We start from the raw sequence: 23,675 nt of genomic DNA on the forward strand, positions 1-23,675 counted from the left end.
ATCTGTATTAATATTGAGTATAGAAATCCTATAATATAACATTATAATGGCACTTTTAAATGAATATCATTTGCATTGTATTAAGTCTGGCACATTTTTTTTTTTTTTTTTTTTTTTTTTTACATTTATTGGTGCTTTGGAGAGGTGTCCTGTTATATTTTGTACTTTTTTAATGATTGGGGGAAAAATGTCATGCATTTATTTTTATATGATTATGCTTTACATCAGTATGATTTGTAAAGGATGCTGCTATTTGTTTTATGTGTTGTTATTTTAATTCTGATGGGTTTTGTTTGTATTTTTCCAGATATTGTGGTTTAGTTAAAACTCCCTGCAGGTCGGGAAGGACACTCATCCCTTAGAGTTGTCATTCTCTTAACAAAACCTACGTGCTTTCATGATGCATTTTTGCTGGATTTTGCTACTCCAAAGATATTTTCAGGTCATATCTAACCATCTCTATTTGACTTTGATGAACTGAAACAATAATATGCAAAAGCTTTTTTCAGACAATTTGTAGGTTGTTCATAATTTTACCAGCTCTCTGCTTTACTCTGAGCTGCAATCATTACAATGAGCAATTAACTGTATTGCTGTCTCTGTTCCTCTCTGCATTACATCGATTTTCCTACCTCAGTTGGTTAGGAAAAGTTCATTTTGCAATAAAACAATAGAATGACCACGATTTTCTATCAGACATTTGCTTTTGGCATTTAAAGTCAATTTCATAGTTCACGGATGTTTTGGTTGAAAGTCTTCTGCATTATTGTTTGTATACATGTCTGTAACTAATTGTATTATAATTAGGTTTAATGCTGGATGTCCTTCCGCCATGAATCCTCCAGAACATTAGAAAGGACTTTAAGGATCTGTTTTATCCGCCCCGAAATTCTTAATTCCAAACTTTACTTTTGAAGATCACAAATGTCTCATTCAGACTAATGTTAGTATTTGATTTACGCTGGGAATCTGTAGTGGGATCATCTTAGTGTCTGTCACATGGGAGTGAGGTCGTCACTCTTTATTTGCCTCTGAGCAGCAGTTGAGCAAAACTACCAACCCATAATGGCTTCCCACCATATCCATGTCTGATTGTGTTATGATGTCTGCTGGCTCCAACAGGCTGTGACTCAAGCTGCCAGTCATTGTTATTCCCCTGACAAGTGCTACTAAATATTCTATGATAGGCTGAATGGACAGCAGAGGCACTGGCCTGGTGACACCAATGTGACACTACATTAATGCAATCTTGTTAGATTAATTGTCTGTGTTAGACAGGTGTCAGTGGGAGGGAAATCGTAATTTCATATATATTTGCATTAGCAAATGTCAGTGCACACATTGAGAAGCGCATGAGTGTAGTTGTAAATCAATGAAATGAGGAGATAATTTGTGTGTTTGAGTGTGTACTATATATTATTTCAGGTTCATTGTTGAGTCGCAAAAACTCAAAAACAATCACTGTGCAAAAACCCAGTAACACACTTATTTATTGTAGCTACAAATTGTTCAAATACAATCTAAGCCAGCAGTATATACTGTACATACGCATAACCACCTCTAGTATGTATAAAGTAGCTTATTATCTATATCTATTCCCACACACCTTAGCACTATTTGTATTTATATATTCTTGCTCTTCCTTGCACATCTCAATGTAATGTGTCCTTTTTAAACTTGATCACCTGTGATTGGTCGAGCTCTGCAGGAGAAGGGTCTGTGGAGAGATTGATAGGCTGTCCATGTGCACCCAGGTCTTGTGAGAGAAAAAAGAGGCATACATCAGACAGGTGTCAAAATTCACAGCATGGTGCGTTGATAGGTGGCATTCAGAGGCTCTGAAGAATGAAAGGTAAAAGGACGAGCAGGAGAGTGAAAGGGAGAGACCAGAGGACAGAGAAAAGGGCAGGGAGATAACATGAAGGTTAGAGAAAACAGTGTGAAGTTTTGATTTTCTGACACCTTTATGGGCATAACATAAGGATACCCTCTGCACAGTTTCTCATCTTCTACATCTTAGACTTTATGAAAACAAATTTAACAAAGTTTTCCAGGAGGAGTTTTAGAACTTAGACATACAAACAAAATACTGTGAGCCTTCAAATAATTAAAGAAGAACTGCAACAAATTACTTGATAGTGATAGATTATTGTGCGCTTTCACATGCAACCCACTGAGACTGTTCATTGGACCCACCAGACAGAGGCGGATGCATTAGGAGTAAACTGACAGAGCGACAGCCATAGGCCCATTAGGACCAAGGAGATTGAGTGCCGTGAAGACAGATGGGATGAAAGACAAGCTTGCAGCTAGCAGGGTCTGCATGGTGCCACGAGTGTTTTCAGACTGTCGTTTAAAATAAGGAAGGCCATTAATAACCTCCTCACTGTGCTCTGCTCTGCTGCAGTCTGGCGCTTCTTGCAGAGCTAAATGTGGCGCTGCATGGCAGCAGACTGGCAGACTGTGTCAAAGAGACCATATATACCTGAGGAGAGGGAAAGAGAGTGGAGAGAGGCAGCCAGACAGAGTTTGTATGTGCTTTGTGCTGTATATGTGTGTGCATGTGCTGTATTTTTGGGTATTTTTTTTTTCTTTTACCCAGTTGTTTGTTTATGTGCTGTGTCTGCGCTGCCTGGCCCACTATAGTTGGATGAGAATCAGATAGCAGTGATGCAGTCAGGGAAGCCGTCAGCACCGAGGTGAAAAGTTATGGTTGCCAGTGGTAATGACTGTGTTCCTTCTTGTCATACCTTTACTTTGGCAGATGAACAAAACATAACATTTGACAGGGAGTGGGTTTTTTTACCCGCATGATCCAAAAATATTACATGTACATAGCCACACTATGAATGAGTTTTTGCAAAGATGGAGTGGGTACTTTGGTGGAGAAAAAAATAAGCTTTTGAGTGGCAAGGTGACTCATATAATTATTTAGTTATTTTAGGCCTCTATGCTTGTAAAACAAACCTCTGACAAATCTTAGACATTTGATTTATAATAACCATTCATTACCAAATGGCTCTCCTGTGACCAATCCACCCAACTTAACTGAAATTGGAAATTGTTTTACATGTATTGCTCAAATTGCAATAAAACTGGATTTCTGGACATCCATTTGTACATGTTTTCATGCTTCGTATTCTTATATGAAACATGTTTATAATGATGTCACCTTGAAACATAAAACAGGTTGTCCATTATTTATATCCTCACAAAAGCCAGAGCAGTACGTGACATGTTGGGGTGCAGGCAGTGTGACTCAAGTGTCAAACTAACGGCTGCCTGCATGTGAATGGCCATGGCATGCAGCTGTATATTTGCAACATAAGCCGCAGTGGCGCTTATTGAATCCCAGAACAAAACAGTGCCATTGGAGAGTGCTTTAGTTACAGCAGCTACACAATGTCAAAAACTCAGACTTGGCTGATGTGCTGTACCAGGTTAATTGCAGGGCACTTTAACAGATCAAATCCTGCCTGTCTTCCAATCCAACACAAATAAAAGAGGCTTTCCACAAGAAAAGGTTCCTTTGTTTGATAGAAAATTAAGAATTGTGAGCTTTTGCTGCAGCAAGATTATTTTGTTCATGTATACCCAGGTGAGTAAACCCAGTTAAGAACATCTGGCAGAGTTATTCTTTCCAAATTATGCTAAACACATATTTCCCATCTGCATATTTACATGTGCTGTCTGTCATGGTTTTCTTCTCTCATGTACACTGGCATCTCTGTCTCCACACAATGATGAGCATACATTCATCTTACTTCTGTCATGACAAGGCTACAGCTTTATTTTTAAGTGGTTCTTAGTTACTGAGGTGAAAAAAACCCTGCACATCAGATGATTTATTGTCAACAATTTGCACACATTCGACACCAAAACGGACATTTGTTCCTGTGTAAAGAGGTGTCAGTGAAGCAGTTTTATGCTCTGAATGCAGATGTGAGCCACATGTAGAAGTATTCCTAAAACAAGCACAAGGGAAATTTGTGCTTACGGTACCTCTCCAGGAGGGGCTGGCTGCCTCCCAGACTGCACTGCTGTTAAACGGCTCCTTCGAGCAAATAATGACAGTCTGCATCAAATCTGGCCATTTAAAAAACTCATTAATATGTTTCCTTTTGAGGAGCATAAGTCATATTTTGTGGAACAATTTTTAAGCCTGTATTTTTTCTCCAGATACTTCAAAAGCACAATCTTTAATAGCAATCTTAATTTTACAGCGGGTATTGTTACAAGTGAGCAGCTAAATGGGCCGAGGTTTCCTGTTTATTCTCCAGATGTGAGTCAAATGAGATTACATTAATAATAACAACAATAATAATATTGTTGCACGGGATGTGGCATCAATCTTCACACACAAAGCCATGGATAATAGAGGAAATGGACTGAGTTTCAAAGGCCCAATCTGACTACCTGTGAGTAAAACAAAAACTTGTTTGCAAAGAGAAGGAAAATAAAGTTTGAGAAAGATTTGGAACAGAAAGTAAGATCCCTGCCAGTACAACAAAAACAGTCTGAACAGCTATGCAGTCAAGTTGAGGGTCATGGCCAAACAATAAGGCCATGCATGGCAGATGGGCACACACACTCCTCTGCAGTCAGTCATAATACAAGAAAAAAGAAGTGGGAGAGTCTTAGGCCAAGGCTTAGAGGGCCCAGAGGTAGTGGGAGAGGATAACAGCATGAAGAGTGAAAACTGAGAAAACTCATTAAATAAAGCAACAACAACAACAGCTCATTGTAAACTACATCAAAAGGAATCCAAAAATAAGTTTGATTTCAAGTTTTTTCTGCAAGTCAGCAAAATTCCTTTTGTAGCAGCCTGCAGCACATTAAACACTGTGAGCAGTGGGCTACCATAATTCTGTGACAGTAGTGCACTACTATGTCTGTGTTGGGATCGTGGTCAAAGCTGCACAGAGTGCAAAATATAAAGAGTTGCAACGAATCAACCACCGAAGATGGGCCGCAAAGTCATGGACGGGGCTGTCCCTGCACTCTGACGTCATCGTTGACCTTTCATGTATTTATGGAGGAGGTTTGATTTCCACTCTTTTTCCATGCTCACACATGAGCCGTTGTGAAGCGGGCCCTGGAGGTAAAAGAGTAGCTTTGTTCCAACCTGGACGCTGAGTCCTGCAGTCCCATGTGCCTCTGCCAGTCCCGAAGAAGGAAGGGCCCACAAGCCACGGCCATTGAGGGAAGCACAAGGATAACCTGTTTTATATTAAACCTGTCAGATTAAATACGGAAGTCAATAACCTGCAGTGCTCAAGGCAAAGTTTTAGCCAAATCTGCCCCTCAGCTGCTCTGATAATACTTGTTATAACTGCTTTTAAACTGAGTTGTGGGACAGGAAAAACACCTCTTGTAAAGAAATGCATGGATCTGCACTTAAACAGTGATTCACTTAAACATTAAAGCAGATCCACAATGATAAAGAGCAAGCACAAGCAACAACAGGCCACAAAGCATCTTTATATATATGGATTTAAAACATAAATGACAAATCACTTCCTCTGTAACTGACTGATATTTGCTTTATGCTGCAATATAAATGATTTGTGACACAGCTTATGTTGCTTATTCATCACCTTATAAAATTATAGCACAAGGAGAGAGATCTCATTGTCATACAGATGAAACATGAAGACATTTAAACAGCCCTTTCAAAGTACTCCTAGCGCTGCAGACAATATTGCCCTCTACAGGGCATACACATTAGTCACGCTTGTCTGTCTCCACTCATTTCTTTTTTCAGTTGGGGAGGCTATGATGAGTTAAAGAAACTCAGCACCACATGAGCTGATGAATGTATAATTACAGAGTGTTTACAGAGCTTGAGGACCAGCGGCTGTGGGGTGGCACACTGAGGAGGGAGAGTGTGATCAGACCTGAAGACCTTGGATCACACCCTCTTGACATGAGCATCTGTCCTGCTGGGGTGTCCTCCAGCAAACATCCCCACTGGCTTAACGTGTGGTGCTTTGTAGTTGACCTTGACCTTTGACCTCACTGTGGAGGGCACAACTGATGAAGACATGGATAGAATTAATAAAACTGAGATTTAAAAAAAAAGGTGACCAAGAGTAAGAAAATGCACGACAAATATGATGTTGGCATTGTAACTTTAAATGAATTGATTAACATAAAAATAATAATGTTTTGAGAAAAATGATTAGTGACATGTTAGAATAACAACTCTAAAAAGTCTGCTATAATTCAATTCCAGTCTATAATTCATCATCATTCTTGTCTGAGTATGAAACACACAATCAAAATTAATGAGATAGTTGCATGAAGGACCCGGTCAGTGATCCAAGACCAGCCACTCCTTTACTTAGAAGGTTGATGAATCCGACTTTGGGTCCCTACATTAGCTGTGCAGTACCAACAACATCAACAAAAACAAAAAAGACAAAACAGGCGTCTCATCACTCTTGTGGGAGTGTATTGAGGCAGCTATTTTACTCCTCTATCTTCCATGAGTAGCTGAGTCTGATGAACTGTGGATTCAGCCTCCCCTGGTCGTTTTTCTCTAAGAAATGCCACAGCAGCAAAACGGCTAAGTCTCCAGAGATCCAGCCCAGAGTTCAGTCCCACTGTGACACAAGATGGACCCCAATTTAGGACACAAAGACTAGGTCAAATCAACAGGAGGAATGGTCCTTTCTGTCCCTGAGAGTGATCCATTCCTTTTCTATTCAGGTGTCCATGCCCTTGCCTCTCTTCTTCATTTTGTTTTGCATTCTCCCCTCTGCTTCATCCTCGTATGTCTTTTTCTACACTCACTTTATTTACCAGCGTTCTCTTTGTATTTCCATACATCCTCTCCCATTAACATAATGATCATTGGTGTACCTGCAGAGTTTATCTCCAAAGTTCATTTTCTGACTTGTGCACTCATTTACAATTATAATTCCTGTCTGAATGCAAATGCACTCTTTATTTTATTTCATTTGAGATGGCTGGAATTTAAAAGGAAAGGTGTATCTGATCACTTTGCAAATTAATTTGTAGAAGAAGACATGCTGCTGCAAATTAAATCTTATCCTGAGCTCTTCTATTTTTTTGGTTAATTTGGTAATGAGAGGATCCCTTGTAAGAGGCTTATATACTCTGCTCGAACACTCATCTGTGACTGAAGTAAGGGACCCTCTTGATTCGCCCACTCTCATGATTCACCTTCTATAGAAGGACAGAGAAGCCCTCCAACACTTCTTCCTCTAGCTGTTATGGAGTAAATCACAAATATGTCATGGCCTGCTCCTCTGGGACTACATACAACCTTTGCTGTCCAATACTGTGTGGCTGACCAACCTCCTCCTTGCTTGGCCAAGGACCCACTGAGCTCAGAACAACCTACCTCTCTTATTCTGAGAAACTAGCTTTTTTTTTTTTTCTCTTTCCACACTAGCTTTTCTCCTCCAGGCATTGACATTTAATCAAACCCAAATCCCATTGTGCCTATTAACATATCAGGCTGATACGAGTTGCTGTAAAAAGCTTGAGCACAAAAACCCGGAGCAGAACATTACCATAACTCTGCCTGTGTGATCTCTATTTTCTCTCCTCCGCCTACGTGCAAAAATGCTTACCTGGCAAACAACTAAGCAGTTTGCTTTCACGCTCCCTCTCTTCTTCTCATTCACCCTGCTTATCTTTTTAGAATGTGTTAATTATTTAGCTGTTTGTGCTTGTGAATGTTTGCCAAATAGCTGTGAGACAAACTAAGCATTTAATGAAAAAGGCAATTTTAATATTTCACCAGACCATCAAAACCATCTAAACTTTGCTTTTGCCTCGGCGGTGACTGAATAAACAATTCGGGGTAGTTTTTTGGGGGAATGCTTAGCACTTTAATGGATGATGTTGGTTTCTCTGCAAGCAGCTCAGTCTACCCCGTATTAATCATCATAGACGTGAAGGGAGTTGTGATGCGAAACGTGTATGAAAAATGGCAATGATTATGAGGTCAGTACCTGATAAGTTGCCATATTGAACTAGAGTTGTTTTCTCCAGCTCAGCACATATTTGGCTGCTTTGCTCCTGACCTTGGTGAAGGTCTCTGCTCTTGAGTGAGTCTCACCACATCTGACCCCGTTGGCAGCCGTTCATGTATGTCGGAGCCATATGTTGGTTTGTGTGGCAGCACTACACGCTGAGCATGCAGCCTCGCTACCTGAGACCAACATGAGGCCGAGCCGGTTGTTGGTCCTTGTAGCACGGCAGGCAATTACTTCCCCAAAACTAGGACAGTTCCTAGTAATGACAGTCACCAGAGCACAATGTTTAGTGCCATGAAAAGAAATTGTTGCTGTCAGCATTGTTTTCCTAGAGAGGGGATGACAAGGCAGCGGGAATGGAACAGGGCCATGTTGTACAAAGAGGATTATGAAGACAAAACAACTTTGACAAGTCTGAAATTTGAGGACACATCCAGGGAGATATGAAGACTATCAAAGTCAAGCTGTTTGTTGGAGGGGTGGCAGCTTGCTGTTCTGTGTGCCCCTGTGAATGTGATGAAAATACATTGAGTTTTACCTCCGGACTCAAAAGCTGACGCTTGACAGAATAGCACTCCTCAAAGTGGCAGCCATCAATGCCGCGCCGAACAAAGCCTCCCCTCAGCAGAGGATATTTCATTGCAGAGAAAAACAACAAATAAATAAATTAGTACGAGCAATAGGATAATGTGCGGAGAAACAATAGACAGGCTGCACTGGAACATTTGTGTCCTCATTTGTCAAATAAAATATCTTCTCTGTTGCTTGTTGGACTTGAAAGTGATAAAGAAAGAAAATCTGGAAAGATGTATTCTGGGATTAAAAGACTCGGAGCTTCACTTAATCATATTGTTATATGCACTGTATAACTCTTTACATAAGCCACCTCTCTTCTTCACAGTTTAAACAACAGAAGTAACAGCAGCCTGTCATAACAACGTACCTGAGCCATCTGCTGTCTAATACCAAGGATTTGACACTGCGATTGCACAACCCAAGCTACCCCTCTCACTACATCCTGATTTGGATTAGAGCTTTGGCAGGGATCAAAATTTGCTTCTGTGCTTTTTTTTTTTTTATTGCCAATCTGCAGCATTGTATCCACAACATACAAGCAGCACGCTGCGGTTGTATGCTTTGTACAGTCTGCTTTGCTTACATCTCATTTGATCCTTTTATAGGGCAACCGGACAATCTTGTTTTATTATTCAACAAATCAAACAACATCAATTCAAGGCCACCTAATCATGACAAAAGACAGCGCTAGCACACAGGCAATCTAAAAATGTATTTCCTTATTAGTGGGCTGTGTGGTGAAAAATATGGAAATTATATTCATACTCAGACAGGTAATAACCAAAAGGCAAGGTACAAAGTGTGTTGCCAATTAGCCTGAACACTGAGCTCTGTTGTATATTTGCATACTTTCTTTGAACATATTGTTTAGGGGAAAGAGCGGAGGACTGAATTTGAATGGTTACTTCAGGTTTCAAAAGTTACATACAAATTTACAAAACAAGAAGTAAATACATCGAGTGTTGTAAATGATCAAAGTGAGCACCTTGATTTTGACCTTGAGCACCAGCTTAACAGGAATTTAGTGGTCAAAAGGATGAACGACAAACTCCTGAGCTAATCTAAAGAATCCACGTTTGTATTGGTTGTACAGCAAAACATAAAAATATGTTGCTTTAACTGGTTCACTGCCGATATTTCAAATGACATGAGCGTGTAACATTATTATTGACCACTCAATGTCAACATTTACAAAACCGAGTGCCTTTAAAAATATAAGGTTTACAACAAACATATAATTGTATTATTAGTATTGGTCTGATAATTGTTGTAGATTTTTTTAACTGAGAGGCTAATCTATGAAATGGTAGGATCATTTTTTATCAAACAAAATTATGAAAAGTGGCAAATTTTTCACATCTGACAAGCTGGAAGCAGCAAAAACTGTAAATAAAAAGCTTGAATGATTATTAAATTAAGTCCAATTAAATCTCTGTCTTTGCTTAATCTATTAATCAACTAATTGTTTCAGATTTAAAAAAACAAAACAAAAGAACAACTATAATGAGAAGTTGGGAAATTTCAAAGTGGCAACATGTAAAAATATACAACAATGTATTCTGTCTTAATGACCCAATATCTTAATATGTTTGGTTCTACATAGCACCATTTCAACAGCTTACAAGTCAGCAATTTAATTCAACTGGCTGTGATCAGCAAAAACAAAACTGTTTTCATGCAATGCAGTTATAGGGCAAAAATCTAAAGTAATTAACATTAGTTGAAATAATAAACTCGTAATTAATCCACAAATTGAATGAATTCAACTGACTAAATTTAGCTTATTTATTTGTAGGTGAAATATTGTTATTTTTCTCATTTAAAAGTTACTTATACAAATATTTGATCATAGCCATATGACAATAATATTATGACCGAACTCGGTCCTCATAAAATGACTGAAATAATTAGAGTGAAATAATCAGTCCACCAATAAGACCAACGCCGGCTAATCCAGTAGACAACCTTTAACCTATAGGTTCAATTGATTCTTCGGGGAAATGAGTCATTGTAGTTATCAATCCAGGTGCACAGTGCTTTTTTAAAAAAAAATTTTTTTATAATAATAATATTATAAAAGAAAAAAAGAAAGAAAATATCCAAGTGCGAGGATATCTGAATGAGTCGGTGGCTTTTGAAAAAAAAAAAAGAAAAAAAAAAGTGCCCCCCTCCTCAGCAGATATCCCCCACCCCCTCGCTGTTCCGGGGATGGTGTGGTCCAGGAAGCGCGCCTCTGCTCTGCTCTCCTCTCCGGTTGAAGTGAATCAGCTGACGAATGGTATCTCCCTCCTCTCCCGGATGGATCGCGCCGCTGAAGCCGGCCAGCCTGAGCGCTAGCCGACACCGGAGCAGGTTGCCCACGGCTTCGCTCTCCCGCTGCTGGATGTCAGACGGACCGAGTCGCCTCAAAGTAAAAGACTTCGACACTCAAAAAGAGGTCACTTTATTTTATTTGCCCCCTCATTTCGGACAGGAAGCCGCCCGCTTCCCCTCACCATGGCTTCCAACTTCAACGACATAGTCAAGCAGGGATACGTGAGGATACGGAGTAAGAAACTGGGGGTGAGTACTGTTGCACTTGCTGTCTGGCGCGTTGGAGGAGAAATAGGCGGAGGAGGAGGTGGTGGAGGAGGAGGAGGAAAAGGAGGAGGAGGAGGAGGAGGAGGAGGAGTGGGGGAAGAGGAGTTCCAGTTGTTTGCAGTCAAGGGCAGCTGGATTAAGAAAGAGGCTTTTATTGCTCCATCGGCAGCCGTCCTGCTGCGAGCTCTTCAAGAGGAAAAACAGATTAGAGCAGCGCGAGCAGCAAGTTTCTCTTGGTGCCTCGTGCACAAACACTTCTGCACACGCTGAGATGTTGGTGAAGTCTGAATGATTGACAGCTGATGTCATGTGCATGTGGATAGAAATCATACCCCCTTTTTTGTTTCCAGTTTCTGAAGCCTGTAACTTTATTTTCTTTTAGAAAGTTAAGGCTGTAACTAGTTTCACGACTTTCAGGTAAAACATTTTTTTTTAACAGGTAACCAACTTTACAAATTTCATCCCATAACTTATAATAATAGGAAATAATAGAGATGTTATAGCAAAGACACAAATACTCCATACATGTATTGTGACATACTGGTGGGTCTAATAAGGTAACTTAAGTCCTTTTATTATTGTGGTATGATGACTGTAAGATGGACGACAGCAACGCCGAGTGTTGTTTGTAGCATTGGGGATTGTCAGTCGGCACAGCCTTACTATACTTTAATTCTCTTTCAGCCTCGACGAATTGTTCCCATAATTGTAAAGTCTCATTGAAGTGCAGCTGATTCAGCTCCTCAATGCCTAGATAATGGATTTCCATTGAGGTACAGTAGGGAGGAAAAAAAAAATGCCTCGACTGCTTAAATTGAAATGAATGATATATATTCAATTATGAGCGCCCTATTGTCTGACTCATAAAGCCATCTGCTTTTGTTCATACTTCCAGCTCATTACGCTAACAGAGCGGCCACACTTCCTGTCCTCTGATGAAGTGTGATGATGGGGGCTAATGATGTCTGTCTCTTCACATCATCACCTGGCTTCATCAACACTATTCTGCCGTTGTTTGCCGCTATTGAGGCTATTTTTGATTACTCTTGGAGATTTTGAGAGAAAGAGAAGCAGCCAGCGAGGGACGTGAACAAATGGAAGCACAAGACATCTCTTTGTTGCTGACATGCAAATTAGCTTGCTCATCTACAGTTGACTCTTGTTTATTTACTTGGTGCATATGCATTAAGGAGATGTGGATAGCCTGTGACTTTGCAAAGCCAGTGAGGACGCATGCTGTGTTGGCTGCGCTCGAGGTATGGATGGCATATCGCTGCCAGCTCCGCATCTCATCCTGCTGTTTGTGGAGAAAAAAAAAGAAAGAAGAAGCAGTTTGTGTCCTGATCGCCCACTCCCTCAGCCCTCCACCGCTCGCTTCCGTGTCATCATAGAAAAGTCATGCTGCGATAGCCTCAGAGGACCCCAGCGTGGGCAGGCAAAAAAGCATTTATCCGTCCACGCTGGGGTTAGTTATTCCAGGACAATTTTCATTTTGAATCGGACAGAACAAACCAACCAAACTGAGGATCAGACAGCCGTATGTCTGAATCAACAGGCACCGATACATCTCTGTGATTACCCTTCATTTGTTTCTGCAGGGGTAATCATCATCATTGCGAAACTGGATCATTTCATTTGTTATTTTTGAGTATTATGAGAGATAAAAATCCAAATTTGGGACACGTGTGGGCTGACCGGAAAGATACACGTATGGTTGGAGCGGGATGATTCACAGTTGGCTAAAATCCAAAGAAAGTGTTGTTTTGCAGCCCATTTGCATCATATTAACTTTATTTTATTTTTATCCTAATTTTTTCTTGTTATTGATGACTCAGCAGCTCAATAATGTTTACGGCTGTGGAGCCAGACTGGAGGCATCATTATTCTCATACAGTATGCTGTGGAGAGATTCAGACCAGAGGGGTAACTGAATACGCTCATATTCAGTAACATGGACAGGGAGATGCACCGACTTCTTTGCTTCTTTGGATTTTTTATCAATGATTTGCAGGAAAAAGTGCAACACAGCGATCCAGCCATCGATCCATCCTGTCACTGGGGTCTAATTTTAAAATATTTCAATACATCTGATTTGCAACCGGAGTTTTGTTACTGATATGAAACCAATATTTTTCTTGTTAACTTATTTTTGACCATTTTATTTAGTAAAAATGCCCTTTTTTTCTTTGATAAAATCATATTCTCAAATCTTTAGTCAAGTTTTGTCCCTCAAATTTAAAAGAAAAAAAAAGTTTAATATTTAATTGTTAAATATTCCCATTGCGAGATTACAGAACAGGTGACGTCTTCATCGTCCGTATTTTACTCGCCCAAACTGTCCAAAACTCAAAGATATTAAATTTATTATCGTACAAGACAAAGGAAAATTACAATCTTCACATTTAAGAAACCAGAACTAATGCATTCTAGGCATTTTCTGCTTGATCACCAACGTTTTTGTGGATACATTTTTCATCATGTCAAATCTATTCAGTGCAACAACCAAAATGCTTGAACATTGAATGTATCAACACTAGCAGCATTTCAGGAAAGTTCGTCAAATCAAAAATCCCCTCAAATTGGCAACATTTTAATCTAAATTAGGAGCTATTTGATTAAAAAAAAGAAGGAAACAATATGGATTTATGACTCGAGACTTGATGGCTTTGGTTCTCAGATTTTGCTCTTTTCTGAAGAAGTATTGAGGTTTCATGCCCGGCCTGTCACAGCAGCTGAATTCTGTGTGAACTGTTTCAACTCAGCTGGAGTTTTAGGCCAGAAAGGTCCTTGGTGCTTTCCTCCTCTTGTGATGGTTATTTAATGTTTTTCCGGTGCCTTAAAGGTCTCTCAAATATCACATATCAAGACTTTGCATCACAGCTGACCTTCTAATGCTCCCACATTGGTCTCTATTGTAATGCTGTGCCATTTAAAATGTATTATACATTATTTTTTATTAAAAAAAAAAAAGTAGTAGTTGAATGGTTCTCCTTATGTGATATGTATTAAAGTGGCCACAGCAACACCAACAGCTTTGGCTGAACTCATCAGCATCACTCACTATGATTGGCTCATTTCCAGACCCCATCATGTGTGAAGGTTGAGGCCACGAGGTCAGACCTGTGTTCTGCAGAGTGATCAAAATTACCGACTGGGGCACTTTCTCTACCCGTTTTTTTTTTTTTTTTTTTTTTGAGGGGGGACGTTTGTTTTCCTTTTTCACTGACATGAATGTCAGCGGTTTACTACATTTGCCAACTTCTTTGTCTCTTCGTTGGCTGAAGAGACAATGCAAGTGTTCTTGAATGCACAAGTAGTCTCTCTTTCCGTTGCTTTCTCACATTTCCCTCCTCTTCCTCACCTTGAAACCCATTCTTCTCACCTCTCGTCCTCCAGCTCTCACCTGCACTCCCCACATGTAACCGTGTCGCTCTCATCCTCTCTCCCCTACTTTATCTCCCTTCCTCTTTTCTTCTTCTATATCTGGCCATCTCCCTCACCGTGTCCCCCGTTTCTCTCTCACCTTTCTTCTCCTTCGCTGGTTTGTAGACAGCTGTGGGACCGAGCACAAAAGCATCCTATTCATCACCCCACATTGCACCCTCCATAACCCCAACAGGCTATCCCCCCCCCCCCCCCCACCGACAGTGCAAAGACACAAATACACACATACACAAACCAGCTTGGTTCAACGTTGAAGAGTTGGCACGCACATGCGCCCGACAAACAAGTAAACAATCTGCTGCCAGAGAACAGTGTGTGGATTCTCAATTAATTTTAATCCTCTGGCTTTGTACCGTTGAGTATTTTTTTTTTTTTTACTACATGAAGACAAACTACATGAAACAAGTGAAATGTCTCTGTGCAAAGAAAAACAAAATCCGGCTGTGTCTTGGAAAACAGCAGAAGTGATATTGGCGTCATCAATGCAGGCTCTTTGTTACCTTTCAGCAAAACCAGGCTGGTGCTATCAGTGGGATGGACTCCTCTTGAAAGGCTGAATAACGTGACCTTTTAGTAATTTGTGTGACAGTCTCAGTCCAGGTGCATGTTTCGCAGCTTTAGGATCACGGTGGTAAATAGAAAAGGTCACTTGTTGAATATTTTCTCCCCCGTCTCTCCAACTTTTCTTTGAGCCTTGACAAAATTGGTCAGTTTGAGTTCACTGTAGGTGAGTTTGTCTGCCATTTTCTCACAAACATGCTTTGACACTTCAAAGGAGCTGCAGGTCAGATGCTGGCTCACAGGTACAGTAGGTACGTAGTGTTTTAAGAGGAAAACAGAGGAATTCACACATGGACTTCACACTTAGATGGGTTTTTGTTAAAATGTTATTGATACAAAATGATACAGAATCATAATTCTTTGTTGCTAGGTGACAACAAATAACCCCTTTGATGTTACACATATTTTGAGCTGTTGTTATATATAAAAAGTATTGATTATAGCGCCTTTAAAAATAGGATCAGTCATATTTTATAAGGTAACACCACCATAGCCTTTACAAACCCTGATACGGAATTTAATTTGCTGCCAGTTAAAAGAACAAATCCCACATTTCCCCACCTCTCGCTCAACATCTTGTGAACTGTACTGATTTTCAAAATCAGTTAGTGAGCTGGAATAAATTCTTACGATTCGGAGGTGCTTTAGACCATCAGGGAGTCTACCGCCATTACAGTTGGTCTAACTTTCTCCTTTAAATTCAAGCACAACTAAAAGTAAAATCAACAAAGTAACATATTTTGTAAAAATATACAAATACAGCACATAATGTACTGTTAATGCGAGTCACAATAGAAAGGGACAACTCCACTGCCGTATGAGTGCAGTTTTGGGAGCGCTCTGGTCAAACTGCAACATTAAATGTCAAAGCAGAAAACACATTAAAAAGGCATTATTTCTGGTCCAGAATATGGAGGAGTAAAAATACAATCAGCCAAAAGTCTGGCTGTAAACAAATAATCAGTAAACCAATAATCGGGGCTGCAAGCTGAGAGTTTAAGGTATTCATCATCTTAACACAAGGATATCATTTGCAAAAAGACCACTACAGTCTTGTTGATAGGTTTGCAGAAGTGATTTGGGGCCTTGAAATTATTTTTTTATGAGTGTTGTGTATGAGTACAGTTAGTTTTGTTGCAAATAGCCCTTTGCAATTAAAGGACTTAGAACATAAACAACTCCTGCAGCTGAGTGTGTGTTAGATGTTCACCAGCTCTGGTCTTGTTGGGAGGTATTTTGCAGGTTTCAGTGTTTGACTAAAGAAGTACAAAACAAAGTTTCCCCCGCAAAGATTTGGCAGAAATTGACAGTGAGGAATAATTTGTTGTGACTGTTTGAACACATCAAATTACATGGAGTAATACTTCAATCAGCCATAATGGCTCAGTGGTTAGACACTAATCATGAATGTTTACTCATGGGATTAATATAAAATGCATGAATCTATTCGTCTTTGCACTATTGGGAAAGAAATTAGGGTTGTAAATACTCCAGTCGAAGTGGCACTTATTTGATTTATAAATCAATCAACTGAATAGGAACAACCTGACCTGTGTTTTTAAGCAACGTGACAAACATTCTCCAGTTTCAACTTCTCGGTTAGGATAATTGGACAGTTGATCGGTCAACACCAATGTGTTTGAAAACATCAGAGTTCTTAGTCATGCACATTCAGACCTATTGCTGTCCCACTGTCCCAGCGCTGGAGAATGGTCTTTAAACCAATCACAATGGTCTTGGGCGGCTCTAAGCACTGGTTACAGTGACAGCGCCATTGCAAAGCAGCTTTGGCGGGAACTTGTGTTTGTGGAACACTTTCCCGAAGGGCATAATGAATGGTTATAATAAAAGACCAAAAAGCAGTGAGCTGGCCGGTCTTATTGCTTGATCCAAATCTTCGTCAAACTTTTCCTCTTTCAGGGTGTGAGTTGCAGCCTGGATGTTGTTGATGTTGTTTCCCATTTGTGATGGGGATTTAAAAAAAGAAAAGACAAGGGAGGGGAGGGGAGGAGAATGTTGACTGAAATAGTCCACCATTGGCAGGTTTAAAGCAGCATTCTATATCCGGTGAGTCAGACTACTCTATAAGAAATTATGAAGAGCCTTTTTTTTGTTTGTTTGTTTGTTTTTCACATAGAGATTATTTTAATTGAGAATTAATTAATTGAAAATGAAAATAATTATTTCTTGCATTCCCGATTCTCATGTCTTGACCACATAAAGAAATGTAGATAAATTCCAATGTAACTTTAATGTTCATCCTCAACCAGTTTCAAGCAACACAGGGAACTTCCAAATCATCAAATGTATTCAATAAACATAATCTACCACTTTAAAACAGCCATTTCAGAACAAACAATATTTTCCTCAGCTTGGACTCCAACAATGTAGACTCTTATTGGGAAAAACATAACAATGGTGCATACCATTACATACTATTCATGACTGAAATTGGCATGAGTAAGATTTCTTCGGTGATTCTAAAACGCACATCTTTAGAAAGAGATACTAAAATGTTCAAAAGGCTTGGCTATGGAGACCTTTGGTGCCCGAGTCTGAGACTTAGCTGACTGCTTACACTACATAGTTACAAAGACATTAAAAGCTCAAATAAAGTAGGTTTTTGTCTTTTTGGTCATTAAATATAACCACAAAATCAAGAGTTATTACACTTTAAGTACTTTTTTGGACCCAGTGCTGCTCTCTTCCCGTCTGTGTACAGTAACTCCCTCCATTAGCCGTTATCAACAGTTTTTATCCCTCTTTTGTCTCTCTCAGCTGTTTTTGACTCACAAGTGGGTATTTGTGTCCAGCAACCAGTGGCCTTTATGAGGACGGCATGTATTGTGATGGTGTGTGGGTATGTTCCCCCTGTGTTGGCACACAGGCAACCACCCAAAGCAGAGGCAAAGGAGTGCAGAACAATGTGTCTATTGTCCAAGATGGCACAGCTATTTAAGATAGGATCTTGCCACTTCCATGCACTCACTATTAACAATGACAGGCTGTCCAGAATGGTGGATGTCAGGAGATTTTTCATCGCAGGAACTGTACTTGTCAGTGGAGCGTAGAAAATACACCGTCAGCTGTGTTAGACGTTCAGCAATTGAGACTTCCTAACAACACTGATAAATGTGACTGAGGTTGTGCAATGAAATCAGAATAGATATATATTAGTAAAACGCTTGTTTCTTACCATCACTGGCTAAAATGATCTGCATTCTGCTCTTCTGTGTTATTACTAACTATATAACTGAAGCAAATAGAGGATTTTGAATGTAGCTTTGTTCATGATTTTATTTGTGCCTTGTGGGCGATTGCATAGCTTACTCTTAGTTCCTCTTTTTGTGATGGATGTTTTTGGGCCTGGTGCATTAATTCACAGATATGCAGAGCTACACATTGTTTGGTCATTTCCTTTGGTGTTCATCAGCTTCCTCCATCAGACAAAGACCTGAAGACAAATCGCCAGCTCTTATTGGCCCTGATGAATTACATTTCCAGCAGGACATGGGGACAACAGCCCAACAGTCGTTATTCATGGTGAAAAATGAACCTCTATTATATAGTCACTTTCACAAATAAATCTCTGCCTTCACCTCACTCCAACATTTCACCTCATTGATTCCCGTTGTTCCTAATTATAAGAAAAGCTTTTTGTCGTGAACAGGGACAGATGTTGTTATTAGTAGTTAGTAATGTGCAAAACCCAGTTCATTAAGTAATGCACCATGAAAAGGCTTGTGGTTAATAAAGCCTCATTGTGTCAACACTCTCTTTTATTGTCCCTCGTATTTTTTCAGCCGTGGTGGTATTGCTCTGTATGAATGGCTGACAGTCTGTTGGACAGTCTGCCCACCACACTGGTCCAGACTGAAATATCTCTTCATTGAGTTCTATAACTATACGAATAGTCATGATAATTTGTACATTTGACATTCATAGTCCCCAGAGGGTGAGACGTACAAACTTTGGCGAGGCTCCTTTCTCATAGTACCACCATTCGATTCACATTTGTGGTTTTGAGTGAAATATTAGATGGCTTGCTATGAACTCTTTTATACTCATGTCCCCCATTAGGATGAATTGTAATCCTTTGAGTTTTTTCTCCAGCACCACCATTAAGTCAGAACTGTAATTTGTCCAATACTTTGAAGTACACTAATAAAATGACCTGAGATGGTGAATGGTGAACAGTTTGTACCTGCTAAATATAAATGCGATCTTCATGGGGTTGAGCACAGCCACAAAGCCATACAATATTAAAAATGCAATCAAGAAAAAGATAATACATTAGCACAAAATACAGTAGGTATTCAAACTAATGGTTTCCATTTCTCTCAGATTCCTGTTCTGTTCTGTTGGTTCATGTCTGTATTATACTGGACAGTCTTCTAAAACTTAAAAAATGGACAACATCAATAAAATATATCAAAGCCAAATCTCAGAGATGAATTATACCCACTTCTCTTCACAGTAAAGTCTATTTTAGACAAAATATATTTATTTTAGATGAGCATTACCACTTTCTTTCAAGTCAGCGAGTACTCTTAGGGAAAGACTATTTCTCTTTAAGACTATTTTAATACTGTACTTCTACTTCAATGAGATTTTTCTCCACCTGCCTGCAGTCATGAACAAATTGGATGTTCCCGCAGTCACAGTTTTCGTGAAGTTAGTTAGCAAAGGGTCTGTTTCCTTATAATGTTTTACAAGAGAGCCTGGTTTTGGTAGAGTTGTTTTGGATTTGAATCTCTTATTTTGTTGCTCAAAAAAGTATTTAAATAATATTCAAATGTTGTGATTTCAAAAGGTACGGGTATTTTTCTCCATATCTGCCTCTGTCTGATTGACATATTTCACCTCCCATGTCGGGCTTTGGCTTTACAGTTACATTGCACAGATACACTAGAGACTCACCTATAAAACAACAGGCCAAGAGGAATCTATCATAGCTCCATTAGCACTTCTGCTTCATCCTCCTCTCCTTCCCTTCCTCCCCTCATTAATCAACAGACCAGCCCCTTGGGGCCTCTACTCTGCAGCTAAGCTCACTTTCAGTTTGTGTGCCTGCGTACAGTATGTGGGCGATGTGTTTGTGTGCATTTGTATATGCGCACACGCTTGGGCGATTTCATGTGTGTGTGTGTGTGTGTGTGTGTGTGTGTGTGTGTGTGTGTGTGTGTGTGTGTGTGTGTGTGTGTGTGTGTGTGTGTGTGTGTGTGCAAATGATTTGTATCCAGAGCGATTGGCTTTCTGTATCAAAGTGCGCTATTTCATTTTGTTTTTTAAGAACCAGATACAAATTTGAGATTTTTCAGAGATTCTCTGAGATATCTGTGATCAGTCAGTCATCACTCTGAAAGTGTTGCCAAATTCAATTTAGTCGCGATGTGATCCGGAGAAATTGTCTCAAATCCCGATGAGTTGTCATGCCCAGAAGTCAAATGTGTACATGCAGTTTGAAACGGGAAGCAGATGAAATTATTCTTGGAAAAAGGCCCCGCCTACCTTTTATGTTTGAATCACAATCTATAAAGAGTTCTTCTCCTGCAGTTACCTTTCATCGGCCTGCTTGCCAAGCACATTCAGTGCAGCGCGCAGCCAAAGATAGCCTCCGCTGTGTGTCTATGTGCGTTAAGGGGCTTGTCTTTGTGTCTGTGTTCTTAATTCGCTCAATGCGGTGCATAGGTAAACATTATTATGCTCTTGCTTAACAAATAATTAAATATTGCACCTCATCTGCTTTAAATGCAGGCAAATTGCCTTGTTGAATAATGTAAATATGTCCAAGCTATCAACTGAGCAAGGCATTTTTATGTGGCACTAATTGTTAGACGCTCTATTATTAATGTGTTGTTGAGAAAGGGTTGACCTCAGAGTCTTGTGTAAGTGGGGGGAAAAAAAGCAAGCGGTTCATGTCGCCCGTCAGTGTGTGAGCTCTGTTTGTTTCTGTTTGTTTGAGGCTGAGTTTGTACACTCCACTCTCATTCCCTCCCTCTTTCTTTCTCAGGGGAGTTCTTTTAATAGTAAGAAGCTGATAGTTTACCTCTTGCTGAGCACTGGGGTGACAGTTTGGTACCTGCCCAGCTCGGCATGAAGCTCTACTTTCATTGCCCCCATTGCCTGCAAAAGCTGCCTGCATTTTAAACTTGCACTCCGTCCTAATGAGCCGAAATGACCTCAAGTCTAGGCTACAGCGATCTGATCCCCTTTCTATTAAACAGCTTTTAATATTTCCCTGAGAATTATTGTTCGGGGAATGAATTTTGGATAAGGTCTGCCAAGGGAAATGGAGCACACAATAGTAGCCTTGGCAGTGTCAGTTTGAGCGGATCATTTAACGGTCATAATGGAGGAAATAATGGCTCTTAAGAGTCATAAAACAATCGAAAACATGCGGTTATTGGACAAAGTTTGAAAGTGAAATATGAAAGAAAGAGAAGTTAATGGGGCAAACTTTTGACCCATCGTGAATTGTAAATACGCCAGCAGATTAGGATTTAGCTAATTTACCAAAGGGAAGTTAGAAGTTCAGTCCAGGCACTGGGGTCGACATTAACTGGTGTTACTGCTCCTCCCCGCTCAGACACATTACCTCCCTCCCTCCCTCTCACACCCGCCTCTTATGCTCCCAATTGTTCGCTCTCATTTCAGAGAAATGTCTGTTGGGCGAAGTGATAATTGCATTCCTCAATGATTTCATGCTGAGACACAGAGTGACACTGAATCACAGCCCACTTATTCCAAGGGAGTGTGTTCTTTTGGAGGAAATGAGACAAAAACAATATGACAAACTCCATCGGACCCTGTTCTTTTTGACTAGAGAAGTCCACATCTCCCTCGCGCTCGCGCCCTCACACGTGCATTCCCCCAGCGTCCTCTTTGATTCGCAGACCGAATGTGCCGGAGTCAAGTTAGTTCCAGCGAGCACAAATCTCTGCTTTCTGATTGTAAGGAAATGGTTGTTGCAGACACAGAGCCCGCTGCTTTCACAGCTAACCATATCAGAGAAGCAGCCCGAACATCAGTGAGCGAGTACCTCTTTAGAATTAATCCTCGGGGGGTGGAGAGAGAGAGAGGGGGGGAGAGGCGGGGGGGTGGGGGGGGGGTGACTGCACCAATGCATGAGGATTACTGCTTTTAGGGCTTCTGATGAAATTCAAATAACAAACGCTCGCACAAAATGTCCTGGAAAACACTCAGCGTTTCGTAATATCCTTCTAAACATGCAAATATTTGCTGGAACACTGCACAGTGGTTCTGTGCCTCATTCAATTTCACAGTCTTTATTGATATGATAATCAAGCGGTCAGCTAATGGTAATTAAGCTACCCAATTGTTGGAGTCATATGCAAGTTGTGGGCAAGAGCACCTTTCATCCTCTTACTTTATATTCTCTTCCCACAGAGGCTAGTCGGTCACTTCTGAGGCACTGGATTTGGTTTCCATGTAACAACCCCTCACCTGTTGGCCTAGATGCTAATTTTGCTGGTCTGGAAGCTGCCGGCAACGCGAGCACCAACATACTAAAGCGGAGAATGAGGCTTTGCCTACATTACAGCCAGACCTAAATGGAGTTTTGTGCATTCAGACCGTACTCTCCTTCATTTATGGATTTAGTTCAGTTTAATATTCCGCTTGGCTCGAGGATACACAGTGTTGGACAACTCATTCCAGTCTTATAAAAGAAAATAACACTGCACCGTATTGTTGCCCTCTGTCTGTGGTGGGCTCAGTGCGCTTGTCGGCGAGGGCATCCTGCCATAGTCAAATTCTTCTTTGTCTGTGTGTTATTGTCTGTGAAAGCTCCAGCCTTGTACATGGATTAAATGGAAATTGCAGTGTGTGTGTGTGTGTGTGTGTGTGTGTGTGTGTGTGTGTGTGTGTGTGTGTGTGTGTGTGTGTGTGTGTGTGTGTGTGTGTGTGTGTGTGTGTGCGCGCGCGCGCAGAGGATTGCTGACTAAAGCTGTAATACATAAAGAGGTTTGGGTGAGGGATGGTTTAAAGAGCACACAATCGTCATAATGAGGGCTAGAAGCAAAACTGTTCCGCCGTAAAAATGTTTTACACGTGCACGCAAGTCCACCGCAGCCTTGTAGCCAACTTCCTGCCAACCTCGGCGTCATTGAAATCGATAGCGGTGTAAAAATACCATAGTGAACAGTAAAGTAAGCAACATTATGAAACTGTATTGGTAGATTATGGGATTATGATTTCAGTGTAATCTTTTGTCCTCTCCTTTCCTGTAAAAACACTGTTTCCTCTACTTGTCTCCATGCCCAGTGCCCTTGAGTAAAAGCCGTTCTGTAAAACGACACGAGCAACGTGCCGCCCTTTTTATACAATTTCCCTAAAAAAATCCCCACTCTACTTCTCCTGGCTCCCTCATACCTGAGGGAGAAACTTCAATATTGACCCACATCTCCTTCAGAAGAATTTGGGTGCTATTTTTGTACTGTGCTTTAAAAAAAAAAAAAAAAAAAAAAATGTTCCGCGATGCGT

General features: G+C 40.4%; 1 protein-coding gene across 2 annotated transcripts in view; it reads left to right on the top strand.

Annotated features, from left to right (window-relative positions):
- Nucleotides 1-10,850: 10,850 nt before the first annotated feature.
- dok6 (docking protein 6) overlaps nucleotides 10,851-23,675 on the top strand; it is a 46,202-nt gene continuing 33,377 nt past the window's right edge. The window contains exon 1 of one of the 2 annotated variants that reach the window (XM_069705479.1): nucleotides 10,851-11,147. In XM_069705479.1, coding sequence (XP_069561580.1) covers nucleotides 11,082-11,147 — 66 coding nt within the window. In that variant the 5' untranslated portion in view covers nucleotides 10,851-11,081. The remainder of the gene's footprint in view (nucleotides 11,148-23,675) is intronic. The other variant, XM_069705480.1, reaches the window with a different exon arrangement.

Source organism: Brachyistius frenatus, unplaced genomic scaffold (assembly GCF_029030835.1).
Source record: "Brachyistius frenatus isolate BFR_SWC_R1_liver_20210118 unplaced genomic scaffold, ASM2903083v1 Contig_57, whole genome shotgun sequence".
NCBI lineage: Eukaryota > Metazoa > Chordata > Actinopteri > Embiotocidae > Brachyistius > Brachyistius frenatus.